Raw genomic sequence first — 27,757 nt, forward strand, 5'->3', positions numbered from 1 at the left:
CTACATCTAGGTTTGGTATTTTATTTGATTTATCATAGATGCATGTTGGGATGGTTTGGTGGTTTTATTTGATTTTACTGGTCCAAATCAGGGCACAGAATCTGGTGAAGAACGCAGAGCTTGAGTCTACAAGTTCTTGGGACTGTTGGGGGATACATTGTGAGGTGACTAACGATCATGCCTCGGGTCAACATGCTGTCAAGGTAACAGGAAGGTAAGTTCTATATATCAGTGCGTGGACCTACCTGAACCCTTTGAACCCTTTGTTACTTCCGGTGCGACGAAGTTGCTAATCGCCAAGTAATATAATTACATCGGAAGCTGTATAATGATCAAATAGTCTTGTTGGCAATAAATGCGACGGGACGTGTTAGAACTAGTGAGTATTGTGAGATGATAGCAGACAAAATGGCGGGTGATACATTTTGTTAATACTGTAATATATAGCCAAGCATTAGTAAGAAGTTTTATTGTAATCCCTCCAAGTGCCTGTGTTCCAAGTGGGCGATGCCCCCCCCCCTCTCTCTGTGCCTAAACTCTGATCTCTACGTAATTTATATCTAGGCAACAAGAATATGAAGGACCGTCACAGTTTATCAACGTCCAGCCCAGCAGTCACTATAGTGTAACTGGTATTGTTAAGATTTTAAATGACTATCCTGGAGAACTCGGCCAGAAAATTGGAATCGGTGTGGAATTTACATACACAGGTAGTTAATCAGCACCCAAGTTAGATACCGCCTTGACCCAAATGTACATGGAAACACGTGTGTTAAAAAAAGCAGTGCTCGCGAAGGTCGATAAGAATTATGTTTTGTAAACTCAACATAGATAAGGCCTTTAGATGGTTATGTAGACAGGTTCAGTGGAAACCTAGTTGAAATATCGTTTTGACTTCGATGTTCATGACTATATTATAATCATTCAGTCATTGAAAGACAATAACGATTGCAGAGTAAAATCAGTAGACCATGCTGTATATAGTCTCAAAATCTTGTATAGTTTCAATCAGGGGAATTATTAACGAAATCTTATACTAAAATATTCTCAGAAATATATACTTTCCATTTTGACGCGATTTGACTGTTTACCGAGACAAATCTGCCACGTCATCGCCGGGATATTTCACATTTCAGCGGTAAATTTACGAATCCTACGAATTAAGCATTTTAACATATGAGTGACAAATACCCTTTATTGATATTGTGTTGGGGAGATTTTCAGCCATAAATTTACGAATTAAGTATTTTTACATAAAGTGACAAATACCCTTTATTGATATTGTGTTGGGGATTTTTTTCAGACGGAAGAAAAGACTATCTTGGTGCGGCATCACTTCCACTCATCAACTCTCACAGCGGCTTCGTCCATTTAAAAGGAGATTTTGTTTCGCCTTCTAAACGTAAGCAATAATATTGTATGTATAGTCGGTATGTGTGATGGTAGCTTTTGACATAATCTGTATAACTGTATGTATGAATGAATGTATGTATGTATGTTCGCCCATCACACGTTGTCGCCGCGATCCACTCCACATAATTATGTGGTATCAAATTAACCAGCATGACTCCGTCAATGGTTTAGGTAATGATTCGGTTCAGTTTGGACCCCGGACGAATTTGGGCCCTGGGAGAAGGCACACGCTTCGTCGCCGTGAACCACATACATGTATGTGGTATCAAATTAACCATCATGACCCCATGAATGTTTTAGGCCATGGTTCGGTTCAATTTGAGCCCCGGGCGAAGCCGGCTATCCCGCTTGTAGTTAATATAAGTGCTGATTATAATATATATAACAAAGTAATCGGTACTAAAGTACCTGCGTGTGGTGGGGTCGTAAGGACCGCCGATTTTGCATGAGGAACAAGATCCCACGGGGGCACAAAAACAATACTTAATATGGGTGGGGGGTGAAATGAAATGGGGTTTAATGCCCTACTGTTCTGCTTCGACTGGACTAATGAAGACGGGCTTACGCCATACAGTGTGATATGAGGGACATTTTGCCCAGACAGCGGCGCTACAAACTACTCACATGTGTGTGTTATTGCCGAATCCCGAATCCGTTATTGGATATTCTGTATTCGAGAGAAAAACAGACCGGCCTACCTTGCATTCGACCGTTTTCACGCTACCTCGACCGTAGGGGTAAATGAACGTTGGGTGGCCGACTATCAAGGAAAGACGACCATTTTTCAAGCGAATAGCAGTCATCTCGCCGAATCCCGAATAAAGTCAACAATCTAGTCAACATCCTACTCATTGCTAGTCGGCCACCCAACGTTCATTTACCCCTACGGTCGAGGTAGCGAGGAAATGGTCGGATGGAAGGTATCAGTTTGTTTTACTGCAGAATCTAGAATCACTTGCTGGTGGCTCGTTATTAGTTATTTGAATCCCGAATCCCAAATAACGTACTCACTTGACAAACGGCTGTCTCCTTGCTAGTCGGCCACCCAACGGTCGGGGGTAACGAGGAAATGGTCGGATCCAAGGTAGGGCGGTCTGTTTTAGTGCCAATAATTAATCCCGAATAACGGGCTAGCATGTTTTTCGTTATTCGCCATTTGCGAATCCCTAATAACGAACTGGCACGTTATTCATTATTTAAATCCTGAATAAGTGCCATGAAACCCATGGAAACAAAGAGGTTTCGGAGTATGTGCGTCGGTTTCGGCCGAGTGTCCAACTACCTCGTTGACGTATATGATGAATCCCCTCGTTATTTCTATTCTAGCTCTAAAAGCTACTAGGATTTATTACAATGGACCGAAGCCATCGGTTAACTTTATAGTAGATGCCACGACAGTCAATCTTATACCAACCAATAATAACTGGAGAACTCAATCAGACCACACCATTAACACACTCAGAAAATCAAATATTAACTTTCAGTAAGTTAAAAAAAATGAAATTTTAAAGTCTAATGGATATTTGATGGAATCTAAAAGAATGTTAAAATATTATTTATTTAATTAATTGTGTTGCAAAGACCCGATTATAATTATTACTAATGTAAATCTGTTTATAAAACGAAATGGGGTTTAACGTCCCACTGCTCGGTTCCAACTCTACTAATGAAGACGGGCATACGCCATACAGTGTGCTATGAGGGAAATTTTGCCCGGACAGCGGCACTACGGCCTACTGTTGTATCGAATTCAAACTGTCAAGGGACTTTTACGTGCACGCCAATGTGTACACGGGACTTCGGTTTTTTGTCCCAGCTGTCCTTGTCAGGCCCTCTATCCTGCATTACTGACGAGGGGGGAACCACGCCGGAAAATCTGAATGAACTTTCTCGGCCAATGCATGGATCGAACACCCGACCTCCAGGCTAGCGAGCCAGCAGCTTACCCACTTAGCCACCGTGACCCCCAAAATCTGTTTATAGGCCTGCCGCCAAAATTTCTAGCGTTAAATTCCGCTACAACATCCTCCCAGCTAAACAAACTATACATTTTTGGAAAGCTTTTAACACCAGGAAAACAAATCCACAGAGTTCCAAGCAAACTGTATGCACGAACTCGATTTAGGGCCAGATGAAAATTGTGATAATTGTCAAGTAAATGCTATATTTATATTAACAATTGTGAAGTTGACATAAAATTAAATATTGGCAGAAACACCCGATGCCTTCATCCTTGGCAAAAAATAATGGATAAAGGAACATACGGTATTTTGGAAATCTTTTACGGTACAAGGAGTTATATCTCCATTTACGAAAGTTGAACAATTATACATTGTATGGAATATTTACAGGACGATTCTCACAATGTACTACCTTTACATTCCTCACACCGCTTTGAAACGACTTAGGTGCTTTGTAGAGTCCTTATGGCAGTATAAGCGCAGAGCTTTGAAATATGTTTAATCAAAGACTTTGTCCCACCATTGTCGATCCCCAAAGCCTTTATATACGTGTATGTAGATTATTAGCCCACTTATATGGTATTTTGATATATTTTTACACTTTACAGAATTCATGTAGATGGCGGAATAGATCCCAGTCAAGTTCAAATACAGGTACACAATATTAAAACCTACAATTAGGTGCATCAATTCTATTTTTAAAACACATCTAAAGACTCCATTCCTTGCATCATTATTAGAATATAAATTGTAATAAACTATAATGCTATAATGTTAGGTAATTTTTAGGTAATCTAATTACTTCAGTGGAATGTGGATTAGGTTTAGAGTTGTTTACTACTTGTTCATACTTATTTTACTCGCTTCATATTGTAATACGGAAATATACTCAGCCAGATTAAAAACTTGACACTGATGAATTTCAACAATTTTTTTTTTCTGGTAAGTCAAATAAATTTTAAAGTGTTTCTAACGATAGTAAGTAGTAAGAAGCCTTTAATTTCATAAAATTGTAAGCATATAATTTGAGCATATAAAGATGAAAAACCTGAAAAACTGGAACTATTGCCGACCGCCCAAGGGCGGGAGCGCCACGTGTGACGTCACTCCAGGAAGATCAAGCAATACGATTACGTCATCTTAGAAACAGATTTGTCACTGCAACCTCCACAAGTAGAGAGATGTTTGGTGGAAGGGTAACTGCACAAACTGTTCGAAATCGCTTGCAGGCTGCTGGTCTTCGAGCTCGGAGGCCCTATAATGGACCAATATTGACACCTCTTCATCGCCGTAACCGACTTGTATGGGCCACAAGACACATAAGATTTACTCAAAGACAGTGGAATTCGGTTGTCTTTAGTGACGAATCTCGATTCACTTTGAGATTTGCCGATGGCAGGGCCCAAGTGTACCGCAGACGAGGTGAACGTTACCCCCAAGTATGCGTCAGAGAAGTTGACCGATTTGGTGGCGGCAGCGTCATGGTTTGGGGTTCTTTTTGTGCACATGGACGTTCTCCTCTTGTTGTTGTCCAAGGGAACTTAAATGCTGTCCAGTACAGGGATCAGATTTTGCAACCTGTTCTTCTTCCGTTTATGCAGAGACATGGGCCTGGACTAACGTTTCAACAAGACAATGCTCGACCCCATACAGCAATTGCTAACCAGAATTTTTTAAGAAATGTCGGTGTCCAAGTCCTGGATTGGCCGTCGCTTAGCCCCGACCTTAATCCTATTGAACACATCTGGGACGAACTGGGTCGACGTGATCGTCAGCAAGTGAATCCACCACTGACGTTGCAGGACCTTCAACATGCTCTTGCTGAGCAGTGGCGACGTCCTCCTCGGGTAGTGTTTACTAATGTTCTGAGATCCATGAGAAGACGTTGTGTGGCAGTACGAGACGCTAGAGGAGGCCACAACCGTTACTAACACTTTATTCCGATTGTTCTCCAAGTCTGTGAATTTCATTTTGGAGGGTACTGTGACATCACGAACGTTATCAATGTCAAGGACTTTCGGCGAGACGTATTCTTGCTTTCTGTTGATGTCAAGGTCGTCTGTGCACAACATAACACCAAAATAGTTGCCTTAAACCAAATATTAAAAATCTAGTCCCAAAAATCCCGAGTGTCAAATTTTTAATTTGGCTGAGTATATTATATTACTATTTAGTACTTGTAGTAGTAGTAGTGTAGTATAGTAGGTTAGTAGATTTGCGTTATAGGCGTCGTTGTCATCTGGATCTCTGTTTCGAGATGGCAATATTAATGCCACGAGACAGTGAGGTATCTCTTTAGATCTTAACAAAAGGTTTTACCCATGTTTCGAAAATAAACCAGTTCCGTAATCTGTCAGTAATTTCCAACAGATCACACAGACCAAAAAGAGTTTTGCCTTTGGAACCGCTGTTGCCTGTGACGAGTATATGTATGGTCATCAACAGTATAAAGATTTCCTTAATAAACATTTTAATTGGGTGACCACCGAAGGTGCTTTAAAATGGCCAAGCATGGAAAGCACAAAGGTAATTTTAATGTTATTCTCCTTTACCAATTGTGAGACACACTGGGCTCAGTGCGTATGGCGCGGGCTAAAACAAAACGGGGGAGGAGTCCTAATTTCGTTTGATGAAGGACGTGATTTTTCGATCGCAAGGATCCGAAGACAATTTAGCTGAATGTAGCGATGTCATATGTTGCATCGATCATACGTTTGTTCTGTCTCGCGGGATCAACTCGATCCAGTTATTCCATTCGACGTGTGCCCATGGGAAGCTAGTTTCACGTTTGGGCATTGTCTTCACATTCTATAACAATCTGTATAGGAAAGTTTTATTCGTATGAAGAGGCTGTTGCCTGGCGTTACATTCATGATGCATATCATCGGTCCATTAAACACATTAAATAATAAAATACCAATATTAAAATCTGTATAGTAAAAGTTATATTCGAGTAACGAGAGAGAGAGAAGGGGGGGGGGGGTATTCGTATGAAGAGGCTGTTGCTTGGCGTTACAATCAGGATGAATATCATCGGTACATTAAACACACTAAATAATGCAATACCAATATTAAAATCTGTATAGGAAATAATAATACTAAATTATACTGACATTATGAATGTCATTAATACTGACTCCTCCTATAATTTCATCAAAATATCAATGTAATTGGACAAAGAATGCTATCGAAGCTTTTGTCATACATACATGCAAATTAAAAATGTCTTGCGTTAAAGATGAATATACAGTGACAAATACATGTAATTGTTCGATGCCTTTAATGGGTGATAAGTATGCAGTATGTCTAACTCGACCCTGCCCGCGACGTCACCAATGCAATGTATGCAGGCAAATGAAACATCTTGGGGATTTGTGGGAACATATCAGCATTGAAAAATCTAGACAAATTAAACATCATTATAAAGATAAATCATTACACCACTAATTCGTGTTGAATCTGGGCTAAAGGGGATAAATTAATTTTCTTGTGGCCGGGGAGGGTAGGTTGGCGAATAGTTAACGCGTGTGCGTTGGATCAGAACGTCTCATTGAGTCAAGTGGCATGGTTTCGATTCTCCGCTTGTACGTGACAAGGAGTAGGGCCACATGTCCAATCTCCGGTTTCCTCTCACAGCTAAACACCGCTACAGGCAAGCGAATTTTGAAATAAAATTGAACCATATGTGCGTCCCGTAATGGTCTAGTTTTGTCGAGTGGACGTTAAACTCCTCTCTCTCTATTAATTTTCTTCCTATGTTTGTTTCTAGGGTAACATTAAATACGATTTACCGGTCAATACAATCAAAGAGCTCAGAAAACACGGGTATGATTTTGTAATTTCTGAATACTTTTTTGTTCTTCTCATCTGGCAAATATACTTTTAGGTGAATAATTTGTTAATTCGCTTCATTTTGTTTCATTACTAATTAGTTTCTAAACATTTTTGTTATAATGTTCTGGGGATATTCCCCCTACCCCCCACCACCAGATCAATACATTTATGAAGACGTTTATCATTTTCTTTTTTATTATGTTACTGGATTCATCTCTCTGACATCACATCACCCCAGAGCAATATATTTGTGAATAAGTCTATCATTTAAATTACTGTTCATTTATGACATAATGTTACTGGAATTATTTCCCTTACACGTTGGATCAATAACTTTGTGAATAGCATAACTTTATCATTTTATTTTTCACAACCGATCATCTATGTCATAATGCTACTGGAGTTATTTCCCTTTCATCGCACCATCCCAGACTACTGACTGTGAAAAGGTTTATTATCTTCTACAGAATCAAAGTTCGTGCACATAATATAATATGGTCGGTGCCTACATTTATCCAGTCTTGGGTGAAAGCTCTGTCAGGCTCCGCACTCAGACAAGCTGTCAGTCAGAGAATAACTGGTGTCATGAGTAAAGTCAAGGGGCTGTAAGTAGACGTTGGTTTGTAATCTAATTTTAAGTTGTGCTTTTAGATTTAAGAATTGGTATTTTAGAAACGGTTCCATATTCAAGATGATTCGGATTCGATATCATTATTCTTTTATTATCACAGAATAGCCACACACAATTGTTCATGTCGGCTTTACAAAGACAAATTATAGAACAAGAAAGTATTTCATTTACATAATGAAACGGGATATCAAAGAGAGCATACTTGATAGAAGATATACATAAAGGTTTGTTATTCCGAGAAAATTACATATATCGATAATTAAACATGGATTAAGCAAGAGCTAAATCTGCCTATTACAAGTCTTTCTTTAGACTTTAAATGGTATATAAACTATTAATTAGGCATCTATTAACATGCCAAGACCATAATCGATCCCAGATGGCGTATGCCCGTCTTCATTACACTATAAACCCCAGAATGCCTCGTTCGGCATTTGTGTCCAAACGAGGCAAAAACATGTCAAAATTTTTGCCACGTTGTAACGAGGTAAAAAAAATGCCTCGTTTGTCTTGAGTTCCAAAACGTGGTTTTTTTTTGTTAAAATTGCCCTGTTTTTGGAACGAGGTATTTTGTTCAGAACGAGGCTGGGTAAAATTGCCTCGTATTGGAACTCCAGACAAACAAGGCATTTTGTTTACCTCGTTACAACGTAGTAAAATCTGGGCAAAAATTTTGACACGTTTTTGCCTCGTTTGGACAGAAATACGAAGCATTCCGAGGTTTATAGTGATTCTAATACGATCCGCGGTCAATACGAAAAATTGAACAAACAATGGTATGTCCCGGGCCCCCCACAAGGTTAATCCGGCACTGGTAAGAGGATACCGATGAAACACCCTTCATAAAAGGCTTCTAGTTATAAAAAAAATTAAAATGATCCAAATGTATCAATAATGAATTACACCAACCATATTCAAATATGTATCTATTTTATATTTACACATGTGTCCGCGTTAAGGGACATAAAAGGTCTGACTAATCATTTTAATAGTGCAAAGCAGTGAAGTGATACGATAGAAACCTTAAACTTAGACCCTCTTTCCTGTTATTCTCATACTGTTTTATAAACAATTAATTTGCGTTGTAATAAACTCATACCATAGCTAATATACTGACAATAGGGAATAATTTGTAAAGATACAAATATTGTTTAAACCATCTTATATCTCTATTTCTTGTCTATAAATTTAAAAAACTATGTCGCAACGACAATATTGCTACACGTCGTAACCCTAGGTTCCCACTCACTCGGCAAACCTCAGCCGATTCCAGTACCCTATGTCTCGCCTCGGCTGTATGACGAAGTCCGCCATTGGAACTACTTTCGAGTTCCCGGATTACCAACGGCGTTGCCCATGACGACACCTTTGTAAAATGCTTTAACCTACAAATGTTTCAATGTCGGAACCTTTTTTTCTATCATGTTTTTCCGATTTTCTTCAACCAAGTACATCCGATTTTCTTCAAACAAGTACAACTTTGCGCCGAAAATTCTACACACGCTTCGAATTTTGATAATTCCATTTTAAAAGCGGCAAGTTTTCCTAATAAGTAAACCGGTGCCGCATCGCAAATGTATAGGCGTAGGTACATATCACTTACCGTCATACAGCCGAGGCTAGATGTAGAGTAACGGAATCACCCGAGGTTTGCCGAATGGTTTGGATTGTTCGTACTTGGTTTTATTTTATTCATACTATCACGATTCGCGCCAGGAAAACGCGTTTCCGGCAGTCAAGTTTTCTTTGAGTCGGGGCTTACTCCTTCGTCTCTCGCAAACGACCGGCACCGTTATCAGTAACTCGAAATTTTTTCGGGCATTTCAGATTCTAACCCCTAACATTCATCGAGACCGTACGCCTATGAGCCTTTCAAAATGAAAACAAAATGTAATTATATAATTTTGGGTTTTTATCAGGATTTCACTTTACACGTTGAAGTATTATATCAAATTATATTCTTGCGGGAGAGGGGGGGGGGTGTTTAAAGTCCACTCGACACAAATTAGGTCATTTCGGGAATTACACATGGTTCAATTTTATTTCAATAATTCGCTTGCGCGTAGGGGTCTTTAGCAGTTGAAGAAAACGTAGAAAACCAACGAGGTGGGATAGGCGACACTACTCCTTGTCACGTCACGTACAACCGGGGAATCGAAACCACGTCAGTTGACTCAATGTCAGACCTCATGATACAGCGCGCACGTACTAACCATAACCCCCGGTGTTATAATTGAATAAAAAAATACTTACCACAAAGTTCGTATTGTTAGCAATAAATTTATAGACTGAACTAATAAATTAAGCTGTTCTCTGTTCATCTATATCCTGGTCGAATGCGAGGACGCAGTCGTTTAATGGGATGTGAGTAATCACCGGAATCATTTACATTCTCTAGAATTCACTTACAAAACCCGGAATTAACTTACAATCCCCGGAATTAACTTCGAAAATCTCCAATCCCTCCCATAAAACTATTTATTTTAAATGTATAATACATTATAATATAACGAATAACTATTTTGATATCCCCACAGGTCAGTAACAATTTAGTTGCATTTAAGAAGCCTCACTGCTTTGTACCCAAATCGGAGGTTCACGACAGATAACTAATGTGATTTTTGTAAACAAGAAACTAATTATGTATACTTTCGTTGTAATGTATTGTAATTAGTGATTGATTAATTGTTTATTAAAACAGTAATTATATGCATGAAACATATTATGGTATATATAGTGCAATAAACAATTCAATATTATAGCTATATTTATAATTGCAAATTGTATAATTGCAAAACTGCCCCCACTAACTTTCGGGCAATCTGATTTTTCGGGCAGACAGGTAAAGTGGAAGAAAGATTTTAATTTATCTAGTTGGCAAAATAAAGTGTCCGAAACACTAATTTTACTTTTCTTTTAATTGACTACCACGAATTTGTACTGCATTGAATATGGGGTAAAACGTTTTGAGAGACATGTTTCGGGTTTGCGGCTGTCAAATTTTCCAAATTTTTCTCGGGGAGTCCCTACAAGGTAAGCTCCACTCCTCCGCTCTCACAGAAGACCGGCGTCGTCGTCTGTAACCCGAAAATTTTTCGGGCACTTCGGGTTCTGCCCCCCTAACTGTCAACTAGCCTGTACGAGGAGAATTTATTTGCCGTTTGGTATTTTATGTTCAATACATATTGGACACAAGGAACTGCCAATAATATCCTTTATATAATGGGGGGTTGGATGGCTGAATGGTTAGCTTGCGCGCGCTGTATCATAAAGTCTGTCATTAGTCAACTGGCATGGTTTCGAATCCCCGGTTGTACGTGACAAGGAGTAGGGTCGCCTGTCCAAACTCGTGGGTTTTCCGGTTTCCATCCCACTGCTAAAGACCCCTACGCGCAAGCGAATTATTGAAATAAAATTAAAACCATATGTTTGTCCCGAAATGACCTAGTTTGTGTCGAGTGAACGTTAAACCCCATTTCTCTCTCCCCCCCCCCCCTTTATATAACAATACATTCCTATAATATCCAGATACTATGTTATATTATTATATTAAATCTCTGTTCTAAACTTAAAATCGTAAAATCTGGTGTGAATCTGTAGATACAATCATACACTATTATAGTTTAACACACCATGACAGGATACTGATAATGTTGTAGGTTTCCGTTATTTACATCAGTTGTTGTATAGGTTCTCAAGTGTTGTATTGCTTATAATATGAACATTCCTTCAATTGAGCTAAGACCCTGAACAAAGAAGTTACAGTATGCAATGGTGGTGGTGGGGGGGGGGCGTCACTGAAACATTTGCTCTGTACCATAGTGCGTTTCAGCGTCATTTGTAACAAGTGACCAGAAAGAACGAGACTAGAAATTGGCATTCGGTTGAGACTCATGCCGTATTTCGCTGGGCATAACTGAATTGAAATTAGAGTCAAAGCGGAATCAATTGAATGTAAATCAGTTTATATACAATCAGATTACATTATTATTATATGCGTTGAGGTCCATTTGGGTCAAATTCTAGGTCCCAAATATACTATTCCAAAAAAGTAGGGGATATTTGATTTTTAAGTGTTATTAAAGTCACCTAATGAAACTGAGGGAGAGGTCGGGACTCAGTGCTGGCCAAGGTAATGTGGTGATGTTCTGTTGTTGGAGGTAACCTGTAACGATCCTGGCCCTGTGACATCTTGCGTTGTCATCCTGGAAGATGAAACGGCGGCCATGACGTCGTGCGAACGGCACAACATGGACTGCCAAGATGTTGTCCCGGTAGTACTGGCCTGTAACACGCCCTGCAACAACATGTAAAGTCGTTCTTCCAGCAACAGTGATGCCTCCCCACACCATAACAGAACCACCCCCAAATCGATCATGTCTGATGACGTTAACGTCTTGGAAGCGCTCGTTTCGACGAGGCCACACCCTCCTACGTCTGTCCAAAAAATCAACAGTGAACCTTGACTCATCTGAAAACATCACATTGCTCCAGCGTCGATTATCCCAGTGTTGACGATCCCTACACCAACGACGTCTTGCCTGAATGTGATGATCTCTCAAACAAGGGATCACGCGAGGACGTCGGGCGCGAAGGTGACCCCTATGCAGTCGATTCCGAATCGTCTGGCCACTCACTCTCACACCAGTGTCTGTTTGAAGACGAGCGCTGATCTGATTTGCTGTGATGACACGATTTCTCAAGGCCAAGGTACGGATAAATCGATCCTGGGCTTGAGTTGTCGCCCTTGGTCGACCTGAGCGTGGTCTGTCCTGTACAGATCGTGTATCACGGTATCTGGACCATAGCCTGCTTATGACAGACTGAGAAACATTCATCGTCCGCGCCACAACCGCCTGTGTTGTGCCGATCTGTAGCATGCCAAGGGCACGTAATCTTTTCCCCCCTGGGGTGTAGGGGGTGATAAGAATATACCCTTCGTATTTCCTGCGTGTCGTAAGAGGCGACTAAAAGGATCCCTGTAATGGGGCAACGTGTTTGCCGTGCGTTGCGACCCGTGTCGGTGGAGAGTGGAATCCTGGTAATTGAGTGGGGATTTGGCTTGCGAGCCCTTTCTCTGCAACACATTACTTTGGCCCATGGTTCACCTAGACGGGAGGTCAGAGTGGCCCACTCTGATCAATCGGCTCTGGTCGTTTTTAGCTTTGTAGAATGTACCCTTTCCAGTTTAATGCTCTGTTGTTTATTCACTCAGCATACTACTTACCTTTGTGTCCTTAGTACATTCTACAGAGCGGCGGCTTGGGTCAATCAGGTTGGAAAGTATTTTTTTTTTACTTCTGGCTTGAGTATACCCCTCTTCGAGCCCTGAGGCCATGCACTGGTGACCCGTGCTAGTCCTCCCCCTGGTAGGCAGGGCAGTAACCTGGGGGACGACGAGGGGTGAAACATAAAAAATAATACTCCATGGATTCCCCAATCCCAATAAATAAAAATCAAAACAAGAAACGTCCTAATTCAGAGGACGTTTCTAATATATTTAATATTTCAAGTAAGGTATTGAAATCTTGGCCGAGGTTTCTCTTGATTGAGAGTCCCTCTAAGGATTTATCGAAAGTTTCACCATTCTTGATAGCAAAGGGCATAGCTGGCTTAGCTGGTGAGCCTAAAGCTATTAAGAAATTAAAGAACGGAGCACTCTTGATAGAATGCGCTAAAGAGCAACATGCTACCATGTTGCTTAAATCATCAACATTAGCAGACATTCCTATCAAGGTGTCTCCCCATAGATCTTTAAATTCATGTAGAGGTGTAATTCGCTGTCGGGATCTTGAAGGCAGCAGTGAGGATGAGATGGTAGAATACCTTTCTCCTCAAGGTGTACAACACGTTAAACGAATAAGTATACGTCGAGGAGACAAGGTGATTCCAACAAGCACCTACATCCTCACTTTTAATCGTCCCGACATTCCGAAGACTCTCAAGGCAGGTTATCTCAATATACCTGTTGATTCTTACATAGCCAATCCTCTTCGCTGCTATAAGTGCCAGATATTTGGACACAGCAAAACCGTCTGTAGAGGCAAAGACACCTGCGCTCGCTGTGGCCTTGATGGTCATGAGAGCAATGCCTGTCAGGCTGAGTTTTGCTGTATAAATTGCAAGGGTAAGCATTTTGCTTATTCTCGCGAATGTCCAGTATGGCAGAAAGAGAAACGAATTCAACAGGTAATATCTGAACGGAAAATTCCATACTATGATGCTAAGAAGCAAGTAGAGCTTTCTTCACTCTTTCCCACTGCACCACAAGGGAAAACTTTTTCGAGTGTTGTTAAAGCATCTACTAGATCCATATCTGTTCAGACAGATATAACCTGGCAGCGTAAAGAGAAAAAACCTAAAAATATTACATCGGAGCATATTAAAGGGGCCTCGAGTTCCTCTAATATATCTGAGAGCTCAACTCAAAGCACTGCTTTGATACCCGATGAGGATGAATCCTCCTTGCCTCCTTCTGGAGTTATTGGGACTATTCCCAATACTCCTATTAAAAATGGCAAGGGGGCGCCGCCATTGTGTACTTCTCAAATTGATACTGTTGGTCCCAGGTCCACTGGGTCAGGGGTGCAGTTTAAGGGTACTTCATCCTCAGAGGAGAGAACAGTGCTTTCAAAGAAGCAACAAAAAAATTTAAAGTTGCGGGAGAGGGATAAAAAGGGTTCACAAAACCCTATCCTTCTCTTTAATAAATATGGGGATGCTTCGATGGGCGACATTGCCATAGCGGATGTCCATATGGACCCCGTTGGTAAGCCGCCAAAAATTAAATTTCCCTGACAATGGTAAATTCCATTATTCAATGGAATTGTCGTGGTTTAAAACCAAATTTTAATGAAGTTCAATTATTAATTCAAAAATACAATCCTTTAGCTATTTGTTTACAGGAAACTTTCTTAAAGAATTCTGACACTTTGTCTTTTAGACATTTTGTTGGTTACCATCATCACGCAGTTGGTGACGGTAGAGCTCATGGGGGTATTTCTATTTTTCTTAATGGAGAAATCCCTCAGAGTCAAGTCACCCTCAACTCGCCTTTACAGTCAGTTGCAGTTAGGGTGACTTTGCATATTCCTATAACACTCTGCTCTGTATATCTTCCACCAAGTTTACATCTTAATCCCAGAGATCTTGATGACCTTGTTGCAAAACTTCCTCTCCCGTTTATAATTACGGGAGATTTCAATGGTCATCATTCCCTCTGGGGTAGTCCAGATGATAACAACAGAGGTAAACAAATAGCGGACTTCATTAACATTAATAATTTGTGTTTATTAAATGATGACTCGCCTACTTATCTACATCCTGCCACAGCTTCTTTTTCTTCCCTGGATCTCACCATGTGCTCTCCGGTCCTGTTTCAGGATTTTACATGGAGGGTAAATGAAGATCTATGTGGTAGTGACCACTTTCCTATCTTGATTGATAATAATGGGCCTTCTCCGGTCGAAAGACCGCAGAGGTGGAAGTTGCATAAGGCTGATTGGGCTCTGTTTGAATCTTTGTGTCTCTTCTCGTTTGATGCAAAGGAGTTAGAAGATGCAGATGAGCCCATGACCTTATTCACTTCAATACTACAAGATGTAGCTGAGCAGGCGATTCCAAAAACCACGACTGAACCAAAGCGTTTCAATAAACCATGGTATAATGACGAGTGCAAATCCGCTCTCAAAGAGCGTGATCGTGTCTTGAGACGATTAAAGAACCATCCTTCCATGGAGAATATTGCGGCTTACCAAATGGTCCGGGCGAAGGCCCGTAGAACCATACGTCAAGCAAAGAAGTCTTCATGGCAAGGTTATGTCTCAAGGATCAATTCCCGTACCACATCCAAGTCGGTATGGGATCGGATTCGTAGGATTAAAGGTAAAAGTAGTGCATTATCAGTTAACCATCTGAATGTTGATAATACCACCTTAACAACATTTCCTGATATTGCCAATTCTCTGGCCAGTACATTTTCATTCAATTCATCATCCAATTTCTCCTCTGAAGCTTTTCGGGGCATTAAGAATCAAGAGGAGAAAAGGCGACTTAATTTCAAGTCCCGCAATGATGAATGCTATAATGATCGTTTTTCCATTGCAGAGCTCCGTGATTCATTAAAACGAGCTCGGGACACTGCAACTGGTCCAGATGAAATACACTATCAAATTTTAAAACATCTACCTTATCCAATACTTCTAATTTTACTGGATCTTTTTAACCGGATTTGGGTTGATGGGAATTTCCCTCCTTCGTGGCATGAAGCCACAATAATTCCTATCCCTAAACCGGGTAAAGATCATACGAATCCTACCAACTATCGTCCGATCGCTTTAACTAGCTGTATTTGCAAAACCATGGAGAGATTGATCAATCGAAGGCTTGTTTGGTACCTTGAGTCCAACAACCTGATTGCAGACCTCCAATGTGGATTTCGGTCCCAAAAGAGCACTCTTGATCATCTCGTTCGATTTGAAACGTTCGTCAGGGACGCTTTCATCCAGAAGCAACATTTAGTTGCAATATTTTTCGATCTGGAGAAAGCTTATGATACTACATGGAAACATGGTATCATGCGCGACCTCCATAACCTCGGCCTACGAGGTCGCTTACCTATCTTCATTAAAAATTTCCTGGAAGATAGGTCATTTAAGGTACGACTGGGATCAATCTTCTCTGACCCTTTTCCTCAGGAAATGGGGGTTCCCCAGGGAAGTATTTTATCTCCGACATTATTTGCAATAAAAATTAATACCATCCCAGCGTGCCTTAAACCAGGTACAAACGGGGCTCTCTATGTTGATGACTTTCAGATGTGCTATGGTTCTACAGACATGCGGATAATCGAACGTAAGTTGCAGCTTTGTTTGAATTCACTTCAACAATGGGCAACCGAAAATGGATTTCGTTTTTCGAAATCCAAGACTGTCTGCATGCATTTCTGTCAGAAAAGAGGTTTACATCCAGATCCAGAACTTTTCTTGGATGGCAAACGCCTTCCAGTTGTGGATGAAACCAAATTTCTGGGGCTGATATTTGATAAGAAATTGTCATTTATCCCCCATATTAAAAACCTTAAAAAGAAATGTCTGAAAGCCCTCAATATATTGAGAGTCCTATCAAATACTGACTGGGGAGCAGACCGCAAGGTCTTGCTCCGATTATATCGAGCACTTATAAGATCAAAACTCGATTATGGGTGTATTGTGTATGGGTCTGCCCGCGAGTCTTATCTCAAAGAGCTCGACACCATACACAACCAGGGACTTAGAATCAGTTTAGGAGCATTTCGTACATCTCCAGTGGACAGTTTATACGTCGAGGCGCATGAGCCCTCACTGCACAACAGACGGGATAAGCTGGCCCTGCAGTATGCTACGAAAATTGCATCACTTCCAAACCATATTTCATTTAACACCATATTTAGACCTCTTCATGAGCATTTGTATCTTGTTAAGACTAACGCCATTCCATCTTTCGGTATTCGTATTCAACCCCTTTTGTCTGAGGCTGGTATCAGTCTTGACAGTATCGCGAATACCCCTCTCTTGGAGACTCAACCATGGGCTGTATCTCCCCCAAAGATCGATTTCGATCTTTCGCAACATAAAAAGAGAGATACTAGCTCGACGGTGTTTCAGTCTCTCTTTCGAGAGCTAAGGTCTAAATATGGTGATTATGCTCCAATATATACAGATGGTTCGAAAGATGATGATCGGGTAGCTTCAGCTACTGTGACACCATCTGAGACAATTTCTGTCCGCCTTCCACCTGCTTCTTCCATCTTTACAGCTGAACTTCAGGCCATTCTACAGGCTTTGGAGTTCATTCAATCATCATCTATATTAAAATATATAATCTTTACTGATTCTTTGTCCTCACTACAAGCAATAAACAACAAACAGCTTGATCACCCATTAGTGGCAGACATTTATCGTCTGCTACTATCATACGAGTTAATCAGCAAAGACATTGTCCTTTGCTGGCTCCCCAGTCACATGGATATTAAAGGGAACGATCAAGCAGATTTGGCTGCCAAGTCTGCTCTAGATCTTCCCTTATCCTATTTTTTAATACCATTCACAGATTTTAAATCTGTTATTAACAAATTTATTTATGACCGCTGGCAACGGTCTTGGGATCTGGCAGGCACAAACAAACTTCATCACATCAAGCCTCTCTTAGGAGATTGGCCCAACTCCTACAGAACCAACAGGAGGGATGAAGTTGTTTTGTGTCGCTCTCGCATAGGTCATACTTTTTTAACACATTTTTTCATCTTAAAGCGAGAGCCTCAACCAGAATGTGAACATTGTCATGTTCCTTTGACAGTGAAGCACATTTTGATTGAGTGCAAGCATCTCAAAGATACAAGATTACGGCATTACCGTTGCCAGTCACTTCATCAGTTGTTTGCCCAACCGGGTATATACAGTAAAGCGCTAGATTTTTTTAAAAGAGACAAATTTTTATCGAAAATTTTAATTGTATATATTTGATTTTCACCTTCATGTTTTAAATATATATACATAAAGTTTATATTTAGTTTTATTTAATATTTACTGTGATATTTGTTTTTATTTATGTATATATAGATAATGTGATTATTTGTTTCTAGTTTGCCTCGTAACATCATCATATGTTTGGCGCAATATAGCCCGGTTGGAGCTGACGTGCCATTAAACAACATTTCATTCATTCATTCATTCACGTAATCTTTCATTTTGGGCAAGCCGACGCATATCAAAATTTGTTTTTTGGTCACTAAAACAATTAAACTGATGTTTCCACCCTGGAATTCAATGCCACAATGACTGTAACATTCAAAGTCAGAGTCGTGCAAATCTTGGGTTGGACCCCCATGATGATCCCAAGCATCACCTGCATTCCATGCGGTAGCTATTGGTGCGTTTGGGCGTCACATGTAACTGGAAATGTTACTCTGTTAGGTTCTATAGTGACTTTTTTCGTAGTCATTTGCATATTTTAATATTATGCCCCCAAAATCAAATATCCCCTACTTTTTTTGAATAGTATATTAGTGATTTAGCTCCTTTAATCTGATTTCTTTGAGGTAGCTAATATATTCGTCGTAGGATATCCACAATAAAAATATTCTCGTATTAATTCTATCTTGAGAACCTATACAAGAACTTATGTAAATAACGGAAACCTAACCCACATCGTTATCAGTACCCTTTCATCGTTTGTTTAACTATAGTGTATTACTGTACCTGCAGAGAGAACTAGGTCACTCTTTCACAGTAGAGTTTAAAACTTTAAGTTTAGAACAGTAATTTAAAATATAACATCTGGATATTATAGAAATGTCTTGTTATAAAGGATATTATTGGCAATTCCTTGTTATAAAGGATATTATTGGCAATTCCTTGTGTCCAGCATAAATGAATGTATTGAAGATAAAATACCAAACGGCAAATAAACTGAAAATGAATTCTCCTGGTACATGCGCATTTCATCACCCAAACTGTAAACAATATCCGTGTAGAAAATTCGACGCGCGACTCCTTTTAAAGGGCCACGTCTTGTTAAAAAGCCGCGTCGCATTTTTTCTCTATATCTTAACATTGAAAAGGGCGACGCGGTAAGTGGCCGAAATAGAACACCATAGTATTACCGTTGCACAGTAATATTTATTGAGTTTGAATTTCGTGAAAATCGGGCCAAAACTGCCGGACAAAATGGCTGCCCCTCATACTCAAATAGTGTAAACATTTGGTAAATTAAGGTTTATGTGATATCACAATTACTGCCTTGCATCAGTGAAATTGAATCCCAATTTCATCGTATTAATTCATAACAAAAATTGATGCAAAACATATTGTGATATCACATAATATACATCTATATCATTATCTCGAGCTTTGAGTGCCCATCCCATCCCACCATACCGAGCGGAATCTCTCACCCGTATTGCAGCACCCGGATTCGAGATCAAGTTCACACACATATTCTCTCACCCGTATTCCAGCACTCGGATTCGAGATCAAGTTAGCCCACATATTCCTAGCGCCAAGAAAAACCTAGATATAATTAACACAAGGTACAATTTTATGGATACACAATTACTGAGTTTAATACTAAGCCACGTTTCGACGAGGATACTCTCGACTTTATTAAGCAAATGATACAAATATGTGAATTGTGGGCAAATATATATCTACAGAATTTGCAACAAAGATAATAATCAAATGCAATTAAAGCTTAACACCTTTGATTAGGGGGCCATTAGGAACTAAACCTACACAACAGAAATCTCTTACAGAGATTAAAAGGAGGTGGATGTTATATTTATAACGATCAGTGTATTAACACTGTTAATGGAAAACCAATTAACCTGAGCTATAGATAAACGGGGTCTTCCCATATCGCCGACTCACCAGAATTTGGAAAGTCGACTGCGGCACTCTTTGATGGGTTAAAAACGGATTAAAAGCGTTAATGAGACAGGGACAAGTCATTATTAATATAGTTCACTTAAATTGATTTTTATCAGAATTCAACTCACTCACTAATTTGAGTTGAGTTGGCGGCAAAGAATGCTAGTGAGGCAGTTTTTCCTGATGAAGATTGGAGAGGGTGTAATTTTCAATATGGTCAATATATTTGGAGGAATGTTCAACAACTGGGTCAAATAATGGCCGAAGTACCAGATAATATGAAATACAGACAACTGACCGACTACATGGTTACGCAATGGTTAGACGGCCAATTTACAGATACAATGGAACCACAACCAAACCACGCGAAGAACCAACAACTCTTTAGAGGGATGACACGGACGCCTACAAAAATTAATTGGAAAAAGCTCATCCTAATATTTTTGAAGTAATGGCATTTTTGCAAGAAGTGCAAAAGACCATTGAAATTCAGTTATGCAGTATTCAAGTGGCCAGCGACAACCACCTAAAGAGAAAAAATACACTTATATCAACAGGAAGACTGAAGATTCGAAACATAGATATGAACAAGGAAGAATGAATTTGGTAGAACTTTTGGACCATGTTGGACAACTTATGCATGCAAAAAGTTAAAATTACGTGTTATATTGTGTGTTAAAGGTTGTTATAAATTTAAAAAAAAAAATAAATGCTCTCAAAATTATCAGCTTAATTAGTTTTATCCTTCAGCTTGGGTCTATTGTTCTTGGTCACTAAATCCCTTAATGCCGACCAAAATTTTTTCCCTAAAACTCGGCGAGTCGGCGATATGGGAATGAACCAGATAAACAATAATATAAACAGAAGTGTGCATGTATAAGTGAACAAGAGTGATCGCTGATACAGGTGTAAAGAAAAATAATAATAAATTAAAAAATTAAAAATAAAATTATAAGAATATAAAATATATTAATTCAATGAGCAGAAAATCATGGAAGATATATAAAGCTTGTTATTAGACTGTAAAAAATGGACGGCGGAAGCCGTACTTATATTGATTCAATATACTGAAAATAAAGGATAGTGAAACATATCTCCAGGCTATAAAAAAACTGGTTAAGTACAGAAAACGGGGATATGTAGAATGTATAATTAAACTGTGAAAAACTGAATAAGCACTGGAAAAGAGACAAAAGTATGTGAACCAATAAACTGGAAGTCCTGAAGGATAAAACCTATTATTAGAGTATAAACCTGGAAGAAAGAAACCGTAAATATATTATTTCTAGATCATTATGTGTACAACAATAAAACTAGTTCAGTTGCAAGTTGTTAAAACCACGTTGATGTGGTGTATGCATCTAAATGTTTCGACGACCCACCATGGAATGTGAAAATGCTTTGGAACTTTCAACTGTAACATGTTGCACTAATTACTCAATATAAGCCAAAAGGATCCGCCTTGTTCATTTATAGTCCGGCCCTGTCTTCAGTATTAAAATATAAAAATTAACACAAAGTATATTTAGTAATCCATATTTTAGTAATGACAAATCACGGCATGTGTTTTTTTGTTGTTTTTTTTTGGGGGGGGGGGGTTGGAAAATCCAAAATAATTACGATGTTGTTTAACACTCACTTTGGTTACCAGCCATTCGTGTCAAGTATACAGTCATATATACAAACGCCTAACTATAGAAGCCTATAACTACCATTCTAATTTCTACTTTTCGCCCTCCAAAACACGAAAGTCGAAAAGTCTTAAAGTAGCAGTCACGACAAAATGCGAGGCGACAGCACGCTATACAAGCCAAAATCTACTCGAAAATAGGAAATTAAGAAATAATACACTGCGATAATAGTGTGACAGTATTGGTTCTTTAATCAGGTTCAGATGACAAGACTAGTTTAACATCTTATAATACTTTTATTCTCTGCTTCTTCTAACATGTTATATACAAAACTTAAGACTTCGTAATTAACTTGTATTGAGGGAGCCATGGCCCTAGCCCGGCTAGGCACGAGTGTGCCACCTCCTAACTAACTTACATTACATGGCCGTTGTCCGGTCTTAACTCCAGACCTGCGTGGCCTGTCCTGGCCGGACCTGTCTGTCGATTTGTTTCTTAATCTGGGTTTATAAACCCTTCCAAACAAAGGATCTTATTAGGCATTTGGCTAATGTATCATATCAAGTTTAACATTCGATACATGCTAATCAGACAAAGAAAGTTTAAATAAAACATGCCAGCAAGTTAACGTTTACATAATCGTTACATAATCACATAGACCAAGAACTCCAGGCCTGTCGATAACGAACAGGTGTCAAGTTGGCAGGAAGCGTCTTTAACATCAGATAATCTGTGATTATGTAACAATAGCGCCCCTCGTTTTTTCTAATTTCTTATTTTCGACTTGCATTTTGGCTTGTATACCGTATTGTCGACTTAGTCATATTTTTGTATTTAATGTTGTCAGTAAGATGTTACTATGGAGAACGTAAATGTCAGATTATACATTCCAGACTTCGTAATTGTAAAAATGCTCTAAACTTCCATAGATTTTTAATGCGGGGATCACGTGGCTAAGTGGGTAAGACGCTAGCTCGCTAGTCTGGAGGTCGGGTGTTCGATCCCTGCATTGGCCGAGAAAGTTCATCCAGATTTTCCGGCGTGGTTCTCCCTTGTCAGTGATGCAGGGCGGAGGTGCTGACAAGGAAAGCTGTCTAGTCGTTCGGATGGGACAAAAAACCGAGGTCCCGTGTACACATTGGCGTGCACGTAAAAGATCCCTTGGCAGTTGCAGTTGGAATTCGATATAAGAGTAGGTCGTAGTGCCGCTGTCCGGGCAAAATTGCCCTCATAGCACACTGTATGGCGTATGCCAGTCTTCATTAGCCCAAGTTTAGGGCAGAACAGTAGGACGTTAAACCCCATTTCATTTTATTTCATTTCAGATTTTAAATGCATATTTCACATAAACCGACATGCAGATGTGGCCATACTCAAGAAGACAGCGACCATTATTTTCTGCACTGCCCAAATTATTCGTCTCAGCGTATCTGAACATTAAATACTCTCCCATTTAAATCCATAAATACAAAAGCGTTCCTAAGTTTTAGTAAAGTTCACAAGTATTTAAAACTAACCAAGCGCTTTGAATAGATAAGGTAATTGGCAGGCGACGATGATGATGACCATGAAGATGATTTATTTATATATTTATTTAGTTGTATAAATGTAAGATATAATACCGTTGAAATTTGTACATTTTAGCAATGTTATTGAAATTTACAAAATACATGGAGATGAATTTATATAAGCTATGGCTTGTTTTCAGATCCACAATATCAGTATTGTAAATAATCATGATATAATAGAAATAAAATACTCTTTAAACCAAGTATACCAAAAGTTAAAGAAATATAACCAGTTTTTGAGTCATTCAGATATGACTGCCAAAATTGTCACCAGCACGCATGTTTTTTAGGCTAAAATCTAACCAGAAAACTTATGCTCAATACATAATAAAATTTATATCCCATTAATCAATTCCATTCCGCCATTGGTTTGTCTTAAACTCGTCATTTGTGTTCATGGGCATCAGGGTCGAGATGGCAACGTTATATGTTTTATTCGTCTAATTTACTATAAAACACAATTCGGTTAGCGTCACGGGTTAACGGCATATTAATACTTTATTCACTGAGATGGTTCCTTTACTTATGGTTTATTTTTCGAATTGCTTTTTGTATTTCTTTACAGAGGTTAAAAGTTTAAATGGAAATATTTAGCACCTTCTTGTTAAACCATTGAAAGATTTAAAGTTTGGATTAAGGTTAAGTTTATGTAGGTCAAACATGCCGCTGGCAGAGTGTGTATAAGGGTGTTAAAGATTAAAACTTATTCCCTACAAGGTGGTCCTGCGGTTCTTACCATACAATTCAGCTGTGAAATAACACAGCTTCTTTCATTATGTGTACAACAATAAAACTATTTCAATTTCAAGTTGTCTAAACCAGGGTTGTGATGTAATTGTAATTGTTTATTCCAAATGTGTATTTTTTTGTCTTGACACGTGAAAAATAATTTTGTTGAATTGTTTATAAAAACTGAATATAATGATAAAATATTTCTGTGAACAGTATAATTGACTTGACTATAACATAATACAAGAGCAGCAGTGGAAAAAAAATAATCTTTATTGATATACGTCGTTTTGTACAGAAAAAAATGCTTGGAAGGTGATGAAAAAATTGTTATATACTCGATTTTTTCTCTTTCCATACAGAAAAACGGTCATGCAATTAATTCCGCTTTGGCTTGCCATTACTAAAGTCGGTACGATAAAAAAATAGTCTGGATTATCCATTTCATGATTAAATCATGAATTGAAGTCGAACAGCTAATCTGAACATCGAGAGTTGATTATGGTCTGGATAAGTTATTTAATGTCTAATTGGTAATTTAGATAACATTTCAGGCCTTAAGAAAGACCTCCAATGGGCAGATTTAGCTCTTGCATAATGTATGTTTAACCTTTTTTTATTTAAAATTTGGCGCAATATCGCCCGGTTTCTATCATTGGACATGTCTTTTTAAGAGTTGAACACTGGGATGTAAACAATGAAGATCTACATGCGCAATGGTACCAGAACAGATTATCAGATATGAATTATAACGTAGAAGTCTTCAAACAAGCCCATAAAACAGATCCTACTGTTAAACTATTCCTGAATGATTACAATGTTGTAGCCCAAGGTGAATTTACACAGGTACGTTAATGGGTATAGCCAATCTATTTCACAGAGGTAATGCGATAGCCTTCTATAGAAGATGGCAGAGCTTGTAGTTCACGTGCATAATAGGTCACCTCATACGACCTCGATAGCGCGTGCGTTGTTACAATCTGATGCGGGCAAAATTGGCGCCAAACCGGCTAATGAAGACGGCCACATGCAATGCAGTATTCTATGAGAGGAAACTTTCCCGGACAGCTTACTTTTGTTTCGAATTCCTACTATCTAAGTCCCACTCGAACAACCAGATGCGGTTTCTTGCCTGAACTATTGTCCCACGACACTTACAAAGGAAAACTAGGCAGTAAAATTCCGAGTAACTTCATCGGTCGACACTCAGGTCGAACGTCCTAGTTAATGAGGCATTGCCAAAATCAAATTTCAGCAGCACAATGTCTCGCAAAGTAGTGCGTTTTCATTACGTATCGGTATAGATTCAGAAGTACGAAAATAGACGACCCCACCCCTTGTGACTTTCAAGCTTTTGATCGAAACCGGGCAACTTGACACAATGACAGACGTGTGCACTCGTTAGACCTTTCGACCCCCCCCCCCTTGAACAAATCCAAAGGTAAGTTATGAATATGAATAACTTTCATTAATTAATATAACCGGACCAAGGTCAAATATTGTTCATAATTATTTTCATAATAGTAATCATTCCAAAAGTGATTATTTGTTTTCAGGCGTATCTGAAGCAAGCGCTTCACGTGAAGGGAAGTAACGCTGGTCTGTATGGTATTGGAGTTCAAGGTCATTTTTCCGATGAAATGCGGCCAGACCCAACAGCTATTAAAGTAGGTTTATTTATTTATTTTTATTGTCTGCGATAACACCCAAGGTGGAAGCGGGCGCAAAACCCTACGCGACAGGGGCTCAGGGTAAAACTATTTTGTCGTATATGCATGCCTTTTTCCTCGCGTAACCACAATAAATAAAATAACTTTATGTCTCAAAATGGCTGAAGCACTGTAACATGATATGTAACCCCGGTCCATTTAATCGTCACTGCACCGACTTCCGGCAATATATCGGTGTGGGTAGAAATGCATCTGTTTAGTTTGATGTTGCTGTCCTGGATCAGTCCCCTGCGTTTAAATGGTTTATATATTGTTATGTTCAAAATCGGTAAATGAGAGTCTGGATGTTCGAGTGTGTCTGAGTGGAAGCGCGTGTTGCTAGATGATTGACTATTATAGGATGTGAAAGCAGACGCATGGTGACCGGTGAGCCAAGCCCTCGTGTGTGCGTGTAATGGGGGTTTTGATATCGTTTTTCACGATGAATTTGATGTTGACACTCAATATGATATATATTATGTTGGCTGACACCAATATTGTAATGTATGTTTCGTTCTCATTTGTTTAAGGCTCGCCTTGATGTGTTAGCACAGGCCAAGTTGCCAATCTGGATCACAGAACTGGACGTCATGGCAGCAGATGAAAACACACGGGCGGATTATTATGAAACCGCATTGAGGAGTTTTTATGGACATCCGGCTGTGGAAGGAATTGTATTCTGGGGGTTTTGGGCCCCGCGCCACTGGAGGGGCGTAAAAGGCGCCATCTTGAATGCTGATTTTACGGTTTGTGCTAAAACTCTTGTCAGGAATACTCCGCCACTACAAATGTCTGACAATTACATAGCGTGAAATAGCTTTATTTAACGTCCACTGCCACCGAAGTGATATCGCCGACAAGATGATAAAGCGTCTGCGTGTCTCTGTGAACAGAACGTCTAGCCACCCACAAACTCTGTGTTATCACTTTGTTCAGTGGTAAATTAGGGAAAATTAAAGACATATATTAGATCATTATTATCATGAGGTGCAGTGTGCTTACAGGAATGGTCAAATGTGCCAACTGTACATCACGTGTCCCGTAGGTTGGTCACCATTGGTCCCGTAGGTTGGATATCATTGGTCTCGTAGATTTACAACCTTTGGTCCCGTAGGTTGGTCACCATTGGTCCCGTAGGTTGGATATCATTGGTCCCGTAGATTTGCAGCCCTTGGTCCCATAGGTTGGTCACCATTGGTCCCGTAGGTTGGATATCATTGGTCCCGTAGATTTACAACCCTTACAACAGGTTCACTACCATTGATCCCGTTGGTCGACCTCCATCTATGCCATAGGGTGGGCACCTTAGGTCCTGTAGGTGGGCCACCATTAGCCTCCTAACCTTGACCACCATTGTTCCCATAGGCTCGCCGCTACTTGTACCACAGGTTAATTGACAACCAATTGTCTCGTAGGTTGGCCATTGCTGGCCCCTTAGGTTGGCTGCAATTGGTTGGCCATCACTTGTGACGTAACTTGACCACTACTTGTACCGTAGTTTGGCCAACGGATATTATACTTTTATCGCTTAAGTGGATTGATAATTATCAACCAAAGCCCCCGAAAAAAATGACATCAATTTATTATTCATCAGGTGAATGCTGCCGGGCGTCGAGTTCTAGATCTGTTAGAGAACCAATGGACTACGCACGAGACAAGAAAAACAACTAAAACTGGCACCAATTACTTCACAGTAAACGGTTTCCATGGTGATTATCAGGTCAAGGTCATGTACCAAGGTCGTGAACTTGCAGATCAGAGGAAGTCATTCAGTTTGGGAAAATCAGCTCAAAATATCAATATTCATGTTCATAAATAAAGATTTAATATATAACTTTAGTTTCGTTTACTACTTTCGTTTACTTATTTCCTTTACA

General features: G+C 39.5%; 1 protein-coding gene across 1 annotated transcript; it reads left to right on the forward strand.

Annotated features, from left to right (window-relative positions):
* The first annotated feature begins 37 nt into the window (after positions 1–37).
* Positions 38–27,699, forward strand: LOC126821354 (anti-sigma-I factor RsgI6-like). The gene is made up of 12 exons (XM_056101046.1): positions 38–214; positions 565–710; positions 1,304–1,402; positions 2,740–2,896; positions 3,983–4,028; positions 5,745–5,900; positions 7,144–7,199; positions 7,676–7,813; positions 24,846–25,017; positions 25,728–25,838; positions 26,411–26,626; positions 27,475–27,699. The coding sequence occupies exons 1-12, from the start codon at positions 39–41 to the stop codon at positions 27,697–27,699; spliced, it is 1,698 nt and encodes a 565-aa protein (XP_055957021.1). The 5' UTR covers position 38.
* Positions 27,700–27,757: the final 58 nt, after the last annotated feature.

This window comes from Patella vulgata, chromosome 5 (genome assembly GCF_932274485.2).
Source record: "Patella vulgata chromosome 5, xgPatVulg1.2, whole genome shotgun sequence".
NCBI classification, from domain to species: Eukaryota; Metazoa; Mollusca; class Gastropoda; family Patellidae; genus Patella; species Patella vulgata.